The 14,568-nt window shown below is 46.4% G+C and overlaps 2 protein-coding genes across 3 annotated transcripts; one reads left to right on the top strand and one right to left on the bottom strand.

Moving 5' to 3' along the window:
* The first annotated feature begins 139 nt into the window (after positions 1-139).
* Positions 140-2,686, top strand: adrb1 (adrenoceptor beta 1). Its single transcript, XM_049758427.1, has one exon. The coding sequence runs from the start codon at positions 554-556 to the stop codon at positions 1,736-1,738; it is 1,185 nt and encodes a 394-aa protein (XP_049614384.1). The 5' UTR covers positions 140-553; the 3' UTR covers positions 1,739-2,686.
* Positions 2,393-14,522, bottom strand: ccdc186 (coiled-coil domain-containing protein 186). 2 transcript variants are annotated; one of them, XM_068649419.1, is made up of 17 exons: positions 14,371-14,522; positions 12,766-13,652; positions 12,536-12,662; positions 12,100-12,228; positions 11,523-11,735; positions 11,327-11,446; positions 10,591-10,695; positions 10,225-10,323; positions 9,149-9,235; positions 8,935-9,077; positions 8,412-8,667; positions 8,154-8,343; positions 7,653-7,745; positions 7,339-7,567; positions 6,190-6,409; positions 3,966-6,131; positions 2,393-2,655 (listed from the first exon to the last, which is right to left on the bottom strand). In XM_068649419.1, exons 2-16 carry the CDS (start codon positions 13,629-13,631, stop codon positions 6,048-6,050), a joined length of 2,961 nt encoding a protein of 986 aa, XP_068505520.1. In that variant the 5' UTR covers positions 13,632-13,652; positions 14,371-14,522; the 3' UTR covers positions 2,393-2,655; positions 3,966-6,047. The 2 variants fall into 2 exon arrangements, with proteins under 2 accessions (XP_068505520.1, XP_049614381.1); XM_049758424.2 differs by lacking the exon at positions 2,393-2,655 and having other exon boundaries at positions 4,766-6,131; positions 7,665-7,745.
* Positions 14,523-14,568: the final 46 nt, after the last annotated feature.

Genomic DNA, 14,568 nt, shown 5'->3' with positions numbered 1-14,568 from the left:
CAGGACAGTATGGTCTTCAAAAAACTCCGGTGAAATGCACAATGCAGTTTTGTGGCCAATTACATAACTTGTGCAGTCATAGTATGACCACAACAAAGTGGAAAATGACTCGAGAGGAGCCTGTCAAGTACATTTATGTAACTTGCATTTTACACAGAGCAAGTTAAAATCAGGTTTTAACTGCAGCATCTTTATTCATGCGAAACACTGCCACCTAAAGACGAGTAAGCGCAATTGCAAGCTTTTCAGGTGCCCTGCGCGTCGGTGGAGCAAACTTTAGATTGGTTTATAAATGTTCTGCAAGTATTTGCACTCAGGAGTTTGAAAGCCTGCTTTGAAAAGCCACTCAAAACTTAAAAGTCAAATTTGTAACCATGCTGTGGATGGCCACGCTAAAGTATACTGCATTGTATCGGATGTGATGAGAGCCTTATGATTGGCCAGTGCGTCCGTGACGCACTGAGCACGGCGATTGACATCCCGGGCCGATGCTGTCGTCTGGAGCTCCAACCGCGGAGCTCCAGATGGAGTTAGCGCGCGACGGGAGCCCGTCATGGGGGCCGTGGAGCCCCGCAACTACACGGATCCAAGCGGCAGCGCCGCCCGACCGTCCGCGTCTGAGGAGTGGGTGGTGGGCATCGGCCTACTGATGGCGATCATTGTGCTCGCTATAGTTCTGGGCAACGCGTTGGTCATCGTGGCCATCGCCCGGACGCAGCGTCTCCAAACACGCACCAATGTGTTCGTGGTGTCCCTGGCGTGCGCCGATCTAATCATGGGCATTCTGGTGGTGCCGTTCGGTGCCGCGCTGCAGTTGCGCGGCGCATGGGACTACGGCTCGTTCTTCTGTGAGTTCTGGATCTCCGTGGACGTGCTGTGCGTCACGGCCAGCATCGAGACGCTGTGCGTAATCGCCGTGGACCGCTACGTGGCCATCACAGCGCCGTTCCGATACCAGAGTTTGCTCACTCGAGCCCGGGCCAAGGCGGCGGTATGCGCCGTGTGGGGCGTCTCGGGGCTTGTCTCTTTCCTGCCCATTCTCATGCACTGGTCCCGGGATAGCGCGCACGCGGCGTGCTACGAGGACCCGGCGTGCTGCGACTTTGTAACCAATCGCGCATACGCCGTCTCGTCATCCGTGGTGTCCTTCTACCTGCCCCTGGTGGTCATGGTGTTTGTGTACGCGCGCGTCTACCGGGAAGCCAAGCAGCAGCTGCGGAAGATCGACCGCTGCGAGGGACGCTTCCACATTCACGCCAGCGGGGCGCGGTGCAAGAGGAAGCCGCCGCGCATGGTCGCGCTCCGGGAACACAAGGCGCTCAAGACGCTGGGGATCATCATGGGAACCTTCACGCTCTGCTGGTTGCCATTCTTTGTGGTCAACGTGGTGCGGGTTTTTGGCACCGAGTTGGTAGACGAGGACTTGTTCGTCTTTCTCAACTGGCTGGGCTACGCCAATTCGGCGTTCAACCCGATCATCTACTGCCGGAGTCCGGACTTTCGCAGGGCCTTCAAGAGGCTGCTGTGCCGTCGGCCCCGACCCAGGAGGGAGCGCATGTTGCATGTCAGCTCATGCGACCTGAGCCGCTACTCGGCCGGTTTTGTGGGGGCATCCTCGCTGGAGCCCGGAGGAGTTGGAGGGACGCTCGGGTTGTGGACGGACTGCAGCCTGATGGACATCAGTGACAGGAATGTGGCCGGAACCGGGAAGCTGCCTCGCTCTGAGTCCCATTTCTGAGTCCTACCATGACTTTTTTCTTTTTCCTCCTTTTGAGCGTTCAAGTGTGATCACGAAGGAGCCAGCGCGTACTAAAAGCCCAAAGTGCTTTTTTAATTTTTTTTAAAATGTATTGCAACTTTTGTTGACCCAAGGCACATATTTTACATCCGTCTCAGAACACCAAACTTGTCGTAAATGCTTAAAAGAAAACTTTCCTAAAGATTAAACTCAAATGTATTTAAAGTGAAATACAACTGAGTTTTACTTGGGCTGTGATTCTTTAATGTACCACTGGAGGGAGTTCAAGCTTTGGGACAATTTATGAATACATAGATGAACAAAGATACATTATTTGTCATGATTAATTTTCAGGGGACCAATTTAGTGAATTTGGATAACACCTTTCGAGTTAGGAATTCTACTTTAGGCATTGATTCTTTTGCACACCACAAGAGGGAGCCCTCTTACGACTTTCATTGATGAATAAAAGGTAGATTATTTTTTAGTATAAAACAATTCTTGGACAGATTCAGCCAACTTGAATAGTTCTAGCTAAATTTGGCAGGCCATCTAAAATGTTGATTGATCCATTTAGCTTATTTTTTAGATTATTATTGAGTGCAATGGAAAACATGTAGGCGTGGTTTTTGCTCCTAAAGGTCCGAAGAGTACTTTTATTCGTAATAATTTCCTTCTAAAAATTTAAGACAAAATTTATAAAGAGACTGGCAATGATGAGCGTACGTTCTCACTAACTGGACCGTGTTGTATATTTGCGTACTGTATTTAAACTCACCTTGTGTTTTACCTCACATCCGTCGACAAGTGCAATTGCAGCCAAATGAAAATGTCGTATATTTATTCTTGCCCATGAGGTTACGGGTTTGATTCCAGAATAGTGTTGAGTATGGCTTGACATGCTTTTTGTGAGTGTCCTGTGGAATTAAAAGAAAAACATTTGTTGTTCATGGTCTCTTTTGCTTCATAACATTATTCAATACAATGCTAGTCCGTGTACAGCTTGTATATAAGTGTACACTTAATGTCCGCTAAAAATAAATCCAGTGAATGGAACAAAAGCAAAAGGAATTTTATGAATGGACAAGTGCCACATCGCTGATAACAGGGGAGTGCTTGATTATTATTAAAGGTTGTTTTCTTGGCAGATCGCCTCTGCTGAGATGAACAGAGCGCCCTCGCAGATGGAGACGCTCATTTGCATTTGGAAGAATAACACATTTCATAATGAAACAGGCCGTGCACATTAATATATCTAAGAAGCCAGAATCTTTTTTTTAAGCTCATTCATATGTGAGGCTTTGTGATCAAGTATGTATCATCATAGCAGAAGAAAAAGATATAGTTTTAATTATTATTATACAATAAATGATGTCATCCTCATACAGTTAAAATAGACATCGACCTTTGCCCACCATGAATGTGACCTATGACCTAAATAGCGGTAGCGCTGCACTTTATCAATGCTTAAGAGACACTTAAAATGGTAGCACTTGTGCCTAAGATGAGTTGGAATGTGATTGGCTGAACACAAGAGGGTGTGCACACTTGTGCAACTACATTCTCGGTTTAATTTCCGGTACTGATTATATAGGTGTGAATCTTTTGGTTTTTTTCCTGGCATGTGAACAGGGGTGTGTAGACTTTTTATTTTCCAATCCACTATGTGCTGTTCTATTTGCATAATCGGCAGCGTATGATGGAGGAGAATGTGGCGAACCCCCCCCCCCCCGCCCAGATCCAGCGAGCAACCACATGAAAGAGCGACCCGCGGGCTTTGACTTCTCGCGCTTATCTGGCTGCCGCACTCTCCAGCCGTTCATCAATTGTGTACCGACGCACGCTCCGCCACGCACGGCGACATATGAACTATTAACGCAAACGTTTGCAGCAATTTCACAGCTCATTAGCCAAGCGGCAGATTTTTCTTTTTAGGGGATCCCGGCTGGCGCTGTCTGTCGCAACCCTCGGGAATGCTGCCAAATTGCAACTGAAAGGAGACCAAAACGAGCTCAGCGCGTAAATGGGAAAATAATGCAGCGAGACGGATATTCTTCTTGCGCTCGAGTGTTTACTTTATGAAAATAGACTAAATCAATGCACAAGGATAACTCGTCATTTGGTTAAATATGGCAGAAGTAGATTACAAAGTTCATTACATTGTGTGATAAATTTGTGGTTGTAAAAGTGTTTGAGGTGCACCTGGATTAGATTTCACCAGTCTTACCAGTTATCTCTTTCCACAGAGCGCTTTTGTTAGAAAAGAAAGCTTTGGCCATTTTCTAGTGGAGTCATCCAAAGCCGGGAGGAGAGACGGCATTTTATCAGCGAGCTAAAAATAGCCTCCTTGAAACGGTCACAGTATCAACCTGCGGCGTGTCACTGAGCCTGTAAGCGGACTGGGGAGGAAACATGAACAAGTGAAATGAGTGGAAGAGGAGAAGCCATATTTTACCTGCTGATGGATGGCCGTCCCATAGAGCGCCGTCAGCAGGCCTCGTCCGCACTTGAGAAAAATTAGTTATGCAAAAAAGATGCACTTCCGAGAGCAGCGATGGGCAAAACATAATTTACGTTTTGACATTTCACTCATAATGTATTAACCCATTATTTCATTAAATATTTAAAACTAGTTTATAGGCCAGATTGTCATTTTCATGTGTGGCAGGCAGTGATTAAATCCTACCATGAGTTGTACCGTGTGACCTCCAGCTTTGCGGACTGCGCTCCTTTTGAAGGGGGGGGGGGGGGGGGGGGGGGGGGAAGGGACTCTAAAGCTGCCTCGTCCACAAAAAGGAATTGTTGTTCCTTTTGATGACATTGACTGGAGGTGAAAACAGCAAAATCAACAACAATAACATTCCACAAGGGTCAGACGTATTTCATTTTATTTCCTTGATCCACCTATTTATTTATATATATATATATATATATATATATATATATATATATATATATATATATATATATATATATATGCACACACATAATCTGTATATCCACAGTATATACACATCATTCCGTATATACAAATCTACAATTTAATTAGAATCACAGTTTGTTTCACACAGACAGAGCCCACTGAAATCATTGCACAGAACCAGGAAATTGATTCAAATAAAAAAAAAATTAAAATAAAATTATATATTCCATTTTACGGCGTCACCTCAAAGCTACGCGAATCATGTTTCGTGATATCCCATGGAAGGCCCTTTCATATTACAGTCGCTGCACTTAGAGTTGTAACTAACACTCGCACACATTCACTTGTCCAGCACCGTCGTGTTGAAATTAATTTTTGCTGGCGCCGATGTTATGTGTTAACCTAAGCGATTTTGTCGCGGGAAAGTGGCAATAACCTGCTTCGTTGGGTTCCGTATTAAAAGGCACTGGCGCATAAATTACCTCGTTCCGTCGCCGATGCGGCTATTTTGCGGGCCATCTACATGAGAAAGAGAATTATGTTTCTATTTTTGTCTAATTTTCTCCAAAATAATAATGCCCGGCGGGTTTGGCTTGATGCATGAAACGGTTTGTTGTGCCGCCGCCGCCGCCGCATGAGATCAAATAAAGACCTTTTGTATCGACCGGCGGTCGTTCCCTTCATCTCGTATGCGCGCGTGTGACCTAAAAGCAAAGAGGGATTACGGCGCCAAATAGAACAATCATCAAAGTCAACTTGGTACCAGCCAATAAGACCGGACAAGTCCGGCGCGGACGTGAGGAGTAAACCAAACGCCTATTACGCTGAAATGGAAGAAGAAGGTGAGCAAACGAATGCGTGGGCGCACACAATGAAAAGCAAAATAAATGAAAATTAAAAGAAAGGGCAGACATTGCACTTCGTCCCTGGATAGATTTTTATACGCTTTGCCGTTACCAAGCAGCAGAAACGTCAGCTCAGTGACAAGGACACGAATAATTCACATCTTGGAGTGCTACGTTATGACGGGGTCGTGCAAGTTTCTTTTCAGAAAAAGAATTTGGCATTGAGGTTTACTTGGCGGATGGCGTTGTTGAACAGAGAACCTGGAGACAAAATCACCCCCCCACACACATCACCCCCCCCCCCCCCCCCCCCCATATTTGATATTTGGTCCATTTTCTTTTTGACAATCCCCAGTCTACATTCAGAATAATGGCCCGTCACAGCCGTCAAAAAAAGTCCCCGGAGGAAATCGCGATCCGTTGCACCGAAGCGATTGCAAAGTCGACAGAACAATTCAAGTAAGTGGCAAGGTAACGAGAAGATGACAAGAAAAAGGACGCTACTGGCACATTTGCATCCTAAAGTTCCGCAGTCCTTCACTTACTTCCTCCTCGCTCCGTCTACGGGGTCTCGCTGCTGTTTAATCAGCTTCTCGATCTCGGCGCCCAACGTCTGAAGGCTCTCCTGGACGTGGAGAAAAGGACGTTGCTTTTCAAATGCGGACAAAGAATCTTGAGCGTACCTTGAGAGTGATGTTCTTCAACAGGGTGTCCTCCAGCACCGCCTGGAGCTTCCTGTTGATCTCCAGCGACAAGTCCAGCGTGAGCCCGCTGTCGGCCGGGTGGGAGGTGTACAGCGAAGCCATGATGCCTCCTCGCCGGCTCAGGTGGGCCTTGTTGAAGTCCGAAGCTTCTGACGAGAGGGCCCCCGACTCTTCCCTTAGCACGTAGCTCTGGATGATTCTATGCACAAGACGAGGTCAGTCGGAAGTTTTGACTTGAAAATGCATTTTACTGAGAAGTGACCCCAAAAAGAAAACAGTAAGAGACAATACAGAAATAAAGATGCTAATTTTAGGAGACGCTAGCTGGAGCCGCACGAAAAGGGGAGTCAGCATTTCACCTGGAAGAAAGATAACAAATGTGCTGACGAAAGCCGAGTGAATATAAGAACTAAACGCACAAAAAAGCGCGACAACCCGCTCCGACATCCTCCTTGCGACTCCAGTGACTATTTCCCGAGATTATTTTTAGCTCGCCGACCGTGGGATGTGTCCTGAATCGTAATGTAGGTTGAGCCAAAATGGCAATTGACGGCTATTGGCAGAGAGCAATCTGATACGGGACCCCTTGTCATAAAACCCTTGCTAATCAATAGATTTAACTCAATGGATTTAGCTCATTACACCGAAATGGATTTAGTGGCAAGCAGTTCCGAGAGTCGATTAAGGAAGAGGCGGGGACTCCCCGCTGCCCGTGGTTACTCAGTGCCATTGTGCCGACGCCCTTCACGTACTTTTCGGAGCGACCGTGAATATGAATCACTGAAGATGCTTGCTAATTCATTCCAGGCTCCCGCCCACGCCCGTGATGCTGCTATAAATAGCTTTTAATGAATCGCGGCATACGGGATGGAGCGTAGGTAAGAATTTGTAAGCGTCTGTGTTAGTGTGTTGCGATTAACATTAGCATATGCTGTCCTTCAAGGTCAATGGAAATGCTAATCAGGACGCCATTAATACACGAGGCATGGAATATTTATTAGCTATATTCATTCAGGCATTTTTCCAATACTGCTTACTTGGAATGGGTTTATTTCTTTGTGATTATTAGTAAATATATATATATATATATATAATTATGATTATTTTTTTTTCTCCACTGACACTCACTTGGTTTTTTTGCGGATTTCATCCACCAGCTGCTTGATGTGATCCTCCATGAATTCAATTTTCTCCTGCTTGCGGGCCATCGCCTTCTGCAGACGGACAATGCGCTCCACCAGCACGGCCTTATCCACCTCCGGGAAGCTGTCTACCGTCGCCGCCGTTGTCGAGGCATCGGAGTGGCTTTCCCGCCAGCGTTCCTCGCCTCCGCCCCCGTGGCGTGCGTTCAAGGAGCCTTGGGGAGTAAGGTTCATTAGAGTCACAAAACAAAATGGGCGTTGATAATTTAAAGGCACTTCTCATAAAGATTTGGGACAAACCAGGCGAAGCACCTGAGGAACTGGATCGGCTACCCATGCTGCCGCCTTCGCGGTCGCAGCCTCCGTTCTCGACCTGGTCCAGTCTCTTTCGAGCTGGAAGGAAGAGATAGATCTGTCATTGGAATCATAGTCAATTTGTCACATAAAATGATGTGACGCTTCAATCGTGTGCATTTCGAATCCTTCAATTTAAATTAACGCCAAAGTGAAACCTTATTACTTTCCTCACGTCTGCGCTCATAAAAATGAGAAGGTGTGCACGCTAAGCTCGGGAAAGACTTCAGTAAGATAAGAAAGTTGTCATCAAGGCGGACGAACTCTGAGGAATGATCACAGGCTGCCTTAAGGAAAGCTGAACGACCTTCCAAGCATTTGCGCGTGCACGAAGCTAGTGCTGAACTTGGGGAATGTGACTAGAGTAAAAATCAGGAGCTAGCATGCTAATAAGGATTCGTTGCTCTTCATCGTGTCTGACACCAAAATGGTTCAATCGTTCCTGACCTTGTGTTAGCTGCTTGGTCAGGTCCTTGATGTTGGCCGCTTGCTTCCTCCTCTGAGTCATCAGCTCGTCCCTCAACTCGTCCACTCGCGTCTTGAGCCGGCTCAGTTCGCCTTGCAGCTCGGTCCTCTCCTCCTGCAGAGCTCGCACCTCCTGCTGCCTCAGGACCTCCTCCTGCTTTAGCCGGCGTGACTGCAAAATAATGAGGTGAGCGTCATTCATGGATGCTCCTTACGATAATACAAAAGCTCCAGCCCAACCTTGTCATCCAGGGCGCCGTCGGTTTCCTCCAGCTTGGCTCGTAGCTCGGCGAAGCGGTCGCCCAGCTGATCCAGCTGGGACTGCAGGGCGTTGCTCTCCGACTGCAAGCAGGCGTTCTTGCTGCTGAGCTTCTCGGTGAAGCCCAGCAGCTCGGCCTCGCGCTCCCGGCTCCCCTGCACGTCCCGCTGGAGGTCCACCATCTGGCCGTTGAGCGAGTCGACCTCATTGCACCGAGACGTGAGCTCTTGTTGGGCCCTGGCATCAAAACAATCAATTAACTGGAAGGAGGTGTGCTTTGAATGGAATGGAGGAGTTAGTCAAATGAGGCTGGAAGTAGGCCACAAGCGTCACGGGAGACAGCCGAGGCCAAGAAAGCAGATGACATGGTTCGGAAGGCAGAAAAGTGTGTCACGTTGTCCGTCGCGAGTATCAAGAACCTCATTCGAACAAAGACCTCAATCGGAATTTATTTGTGTCGAAACTATTAATTGCGATTTGATTTTTCTACCGCCGGGCCAATACCGTTGATGCTCCTCCTGCAGCGCGCCCATCTTGTTCAACTCGTCCCTCTGCCGACCGATCTCGGCTTTCTGCCTGTTGATGATCTCGCGGTACTTGCTCAGCTCGTCCTCCCAGCGGGGGCGTTCGTCCTCCAGACACTTGAGCTGCGGAGCGTGACAAGCCGGTTAGCGGAGGCGTGTCAGCGGTGACGGGGCGCCGACGCCTTGACACAAACCTTGGTGCGGAGCGCGTCCAGCTCATCCATGCTCTCCTTGTAACTCCTCTTCAGGTCGTCCAGCTCTTTGGCCTTCACGCGGTGCACCTGCGACAAGCCGCAAAACTCTCAACCGTTAATGGATTTGTGTATCCATCAAAAAGGACAGCAAAAAATTCAACCCGCAATATATTGATAGTATAAAGCCTCGTCTGTTTGATTTTGATTTTACAGCCGCTTCATTGAAATCAAATTGTTTCCGTGGTTCGGCGCGCTCATTAGGAATATGAAAGCGGCATGAAATGATGTTTTGTCTCATCTTTTAAACAAAGCCATTAACGGGACTGGTGAGAGTCAACTTTTCCAAGAAGCTATTAGCGGGCCGCGGTATCCACGACAACCTGCCACGAGGAAAATATATTTGCTATTTGCTCCGTTAATTCATGACTTGCCTGCTTCTTTCCATGCTAATGGAGTTTCGTTTTGTATAATTTATGACTGTCTCTTGAGCATAACAAACTACCATTAAGGAAGACATTTTTTTTTTTTTTTTTGTGAATGCCTTGTTTGGGAGACAGTGGCAATATTTTTCAAAACGAAGGCACTATATAATCAAGGAAAAGCAATGTTATGTTGTGTTAAATGCGAAGGTTGGGAAGACAAAGTAGAGCGGCGCGTGTAAATTGAAATGTTGACGTCGAACGCAAAACAACAGGCGCTTTGAGAGCTTTCTATTTATGCGTTTTAGTTTGAGACTCACGGGGTAAATAAGCGAGGCGGCGGGAAGACAGACAGGGAGTAGGCGGCGTCTTTTGGGCCGGCTGTCCGAATGCTCTGCTTCATATTGATCATTTCTAGGCCATTTATATTTAAATTGTCCTTCCTCTTAGAAGAGGATGATGTAAAAAAAAAAAAAAAAAACAACGAAAAAAAACAGGCCATTGTGTTCGGATTAAGTCCACGCTCGTTCCCTCGCTAAGGCACTTAATCCTGCGAATGTGACGAAAGAGAAATTTTTGTGCTTCAAGACTATCAGGTGTTGATTTGCGTTTAAGAGGAATATCTTAAAAGCCGCCAGGATGAGAAAATGGAGTCACCTCTAATTGGTCCGTTTGCTCCTGCATGTGTTTGGCTAGTTCTCCTTTGGTCTCCCTCAGTTTCGCATCCAGCTCATTGGATTTGATCTCTTCTGATTCCTGCAGAACAAAGAATCATCATTCACCGTTTTGCAGTTTAGGACTCGGGAGAAAGCAGCTCTTTAGCACCACCATGCGGTATCTATGGAAATTACAGCATCATAATTTGATGAACCGGTTTTATTTGCTGATCTTCACTTCTAAAAATGTATGAAATGAGAAAAATATTTTTTTTCCCTCCAGGTGGAAGATTGTGCTTCGCCCTAGTACTACATAATATCACACAAATATACATAATACATAAAAATCCCAAAAAATGGGTCAGACCTGGTACGTTCGGATCATGTCTTGGCAGTTCTTGCGAATCTGCTCCGTCTCTTCTTTGGCTTGCGTCAGTTTGCTTGTGATGTCCCTCAGCTTGTCTTTAGACTCCTGCGCACGCACACACACACAATTCAGATATCGATAAACAACTCATTCTCATTTGATTTACTAGTACTAATACAGTCGATTGGTCCAGCCATTATTTAATCGGTCTGAAATGGACTGCGGCTACAAACTACCTTCCCCCGGGGGAGGAAAAAAAAACAAAAAAAACATTACAGTCATTATCAAGAAAGACCGAAATGACCCATTTCCTGCGGGTTCATTACCGTATAATTTCCCTCCCATTTTATTGCCAATCAAATGAAAAATACAGACAACTTATCTTGTTTTTGTCGGGAGCTCCTGCAATCTAAAATGATTACCACCTCTTATGAACAAGTAGGTTACATTTAAATGATGACGATCGACATTAAAATGACATTTCAAAAATGGAGTCGGGAGTCAATTTAATTAACCGCGTGAACGATTCTTGATTGCTATTCAAAATAACATTTCATTTGCTTATATTCACCAGGTTTCGACATTGAGTTGTTGTTTTCTCATTTGTGTTCAAACAAAAGAACTGGAACATGTTCTCATTACAGATTTTTTTTCCCGTTTCTGTCAAATACAATGAAATATATGCTTCATTTTAACTTTCAATCCAGCTCAGCAGTTAGAACAAAATGCCACCTGCCTTGTGGGCATCAGCCTCGCTCTTGAGTTTGTTCTGGGCCCATTTGACCTTAATAAGATGGGAGTTGTTATCCTCCTTCAACTTTTCCACTTCTCGAGTCAGCCGGCTGACTTCGCCTTCCTACGAGCAAAGCAGAAAAACATGCAATGAGCAAACAATGGCAAGAAACATCTTGTGACGTTCCGTTCCGAAAGACCTTGGCGTCGCACAGCTGCTGCAGGCGGCCTCTCTCCTGGGCAAGCTGGTTTCCTCGTAGGGCCTGGCGGTCCACTTCCTTGGTAGCCTCCCGCAGCTTCTTCTCCAAAGTCTCCTTGTCTCGCCTCAGGTCCAGGGCCTCCTTCTCCCCCCGCACATATTTCATCACCATGCTCTCCTTCTCTTGGCGTGCTTCCTCGCACTTCCTGTTCGCCTGCAGGGAGAGTTGGGGAGCTTTTATTCCATGACTGAGTGAGGGGACTTCAAATGGGCAGCTTTCGAAACCCCTCGGCGGCAATACGTGACCAAAATGGTGAGACTCGAGCTCTTTTTTGTTCAATGGACGGTGAAATTAAAACTCGTTGGGTGTGAAGAAAAAAAAAAAAGACTCTGACTCTGATAACGTGGAAACGCAGTGTGCACGGTTCTGGATGAAAAAATGCGTATTTACTTTACTGGTTATTATTTCCAACGAGTTTGACGTGCTCAAAAAAAAAAACAGAAAATAATTGTTCTTCTTGTCCTGACAGTGTTGGCTGTGTGATGAGATCTTTTCGTGCCACCGTAAACGGTTTTACCTGTTCTAGCCGGTAGGACATCTCCTTCTGCGTTTGCATCAGGTTAGCTTTAGCCGCCTGCTCCTGTTGGATGAGCTTGTCCCGGGAATCCTTCAGCACCCGCTGCAGCTCGGAAACCCGTCCCTCCAGCTGTCAACGCAAACACAGACTGGACGGTAAACAGGGTGAACGTCATGGCGGGCGGCGAGGGGAGGCCACGCCTCACCTGCGCAGAGAATTAGTCAGGTAATCTGATTCTGTTATTGTTTGGGTCTGCTCTAACTGCTGCCTTATATGTCTGGGATGTGATTAGTATCAATTTGTGCCGATAAAATCTCATCCTGAACAGAAACACTCGCGGTTTGTGTACCGCGGAGGGGAGCAGGTGTACGCCACCAAGTTTTGGACAAATAAAATGATTTGATTTTGGTCGACATATAAAATAAATGGTACCAACATTTCTGATGGTGCCCATGTGCTGCTTCTCCGTCTCGTCTCTCTTTTTCAGCTCCTCCTTCATGTTGTCCTTCTCGGAACAGATGCCCAGGATGAGATCCTGATGCCGCTTGTTTTCCTCCAGCAACCTTCACAACACAGTGGTAATTTTAAATTAAATCAGCGCAAATAAGTAGATCAAAGATGAATGAGCTCAACAGTTTGAGGAACTTTATTTTTTTAATTATTTACCTCTGGATGGACTTTTCCTGCTGCGCATACTTGTACTGGACACACTTCTCAAAGACCAACATGCAGTCCTCCTGCTCCAAAGGGACTCCATTGACAGGCGGGCTTCCTTTCCCTTCGACTTCGGGAAGCTGACAGGCCATCAGCTCCGACTCCAGCTCGTCCAACAGAGACTCCTGCGACAGGGAGCGCTGGATTTCCGAAATCAGCTTCCGGCTGCAGTCCGTGTCATACGGGCTGGACGTCGAATCGGAGGGCGCCGACGTGTTGGTGACGCTTTGAGGGCTGGAGGTGAGGGAGGAGCTGATGGTGTCCGAAGAGGGGGTGGAGGGGCCGTTGGAGATGCCGGATGTGGTGGTCATGGAGTCAGGGGGGGAGTGTTTGGATGCGCTGTGGAGCGACGGGGATGACAGACTCTCAGTTAATCCGTTGCGGTTCTGTGGCGACGGCTCCTTGCTGACGGGCGACTCGTCGTTGCCGTTGGGAGAACCGCCTTTGTCAAAAGTCAATATAGCTTCCACGGCGTGGGAAACTTCAACCGCATCGCCTGCGGCCACTTCATTTAAAAAAGGTGACGGCTGTTCCTCTTTATTTGAACACGTAATACTATCACAGTTGTCATCGGATCCCAGCTCACCCCCTCCATCTTGTCCTTCAATCTTTGTCTTTGCAAGATGATCTGTTTTAGTTTTGATAAAGTCACCTTTTGTCTGGATACATTCCTCTGCTGTACATTCTTCTGACACGGGTTCTTGTGTTTCTACTTCAAAGTTCTGGAGCTGCTGTAACTGTGGCAATTCACCTCCTTTCAACTCGACATTGGACTCCTCCATCACGTGTGCGTCCGAGGCTGGATCAGGTAGCTCCATGGTACCTTCTGTGCATTAAATCTGAAAAACAAAGGGAGAGGAATAGCAGACTGACTAAAGCGCCCCAAATATTCTTTTAGGCTCTTTATTCAACCTGATACCTAAAATAAACTCATACTACTTGCTTTACTGGGTTGTGAACGGAATCCCAGCAATATTCGTTATTCTCTTATTAAGGAATACTTCTCGATTTTGCGAAATACCCACAGCTTTGTCTATTCACATTTGTTACAGAATAAAGAGACTTCATGGACAGCTTCTTATCTACCTTGAACGTTTTCTATGTATTATGAAAATGCTGCATTCAAGCAGCAATGGGCGTGGATGCTCCTTTTGACAGATGTCAGCTGTCAAGGAAACACAAGCCCTTTGGAAAAACCTTTTGTCGCAGCCGCGCCTAGTAAACCAAAATATGCTCCTTAACTTGATTTATCCTTCATTTGAAGCCATTCACAGACGGTCAAGCTTATTATGCAGGTATTAGCTTGCAGTGTTATAAGCTTGCTCATAACGTCTTGAGCTACCCATACTGCAGTTATATCAAGTTAATAACAGGGAAACGCCAGAACAATGTATTTCATGAAAGCAATAACCGGCGCTTATCATTTGTAACGTAAAAACCTTTAGCTTGTAGCGATAATGACAGCTTTGCTAGCCTATAGGAGGCAGCTCAGCTAGCTAATCATTTCCGTGAAGGAAAACAAGCGTTTGATAGAATAGTGTGTTCATATTCACCCACCGAGTGTGGTAAATCCATGAGTGGAACGAGTGAGGACCTCGGGTTGAACTTAATGGTGAACTTTGAACCGTGACTTTGTCTGTCTTTCCAGCTGGTCAACCCAACAAGTCCTTTTTGGAATGACACATCAACAAATATGGCCACGGCTGGGAGGGAACGGACGAAAGACGCGAACCAATCAGAGGCAAAGCTTTTCGT

The sequence above is a fragment of the Syngnathus scovelli genome, chromosome 21 (genome assembly GCF_024217435.2).
Source record: "Syngnathus scovelli strain Florida chromosome 21, RoL_Ssco_1.2, whole genome shotgun sequence".
Classification (NCBI taxonomy): Eukaryota; Metazoa; Chordata; class Actinopteri; order Syngnathiformes; family Syngnathidae; genus Syngnathus; species Syngnathus scovelli.
Note: the sequence above shows the minus strand (reverse complement) of the source record. Positions and strands in the feature narration are given on the sequence as shown.

Coding starts and splice junctions, on each gene's coding strand:
- adrb1 (XM_049758427.1), top strand. CDS start 554: ATGGGGGCCGTGGAGCCCCGCAACTACACGGATCCAAGCGGCAGCGCC.
- ccdc186 (XM_068649419.1), bottom strand. CDS start 13,631: ATGGAGCTACCTGATCCAGCCTCGGACGCACACGTGATGGAGGAGTCC. Junction 6,410..7,338: donor GAAATCCGCAAAAAAACCAA/GTGAGTGTCAGT, acceptor TCTTGTGCATAG/AATCATCCAGAGCTACGTGC. Junction 6,132..6,189: donor TGAAGAACATCACTCTCAAG/GTACGCTCAAGA, acceptor CTCCACGTCCAG/GAGAGCCTTCAGACGTTGGG.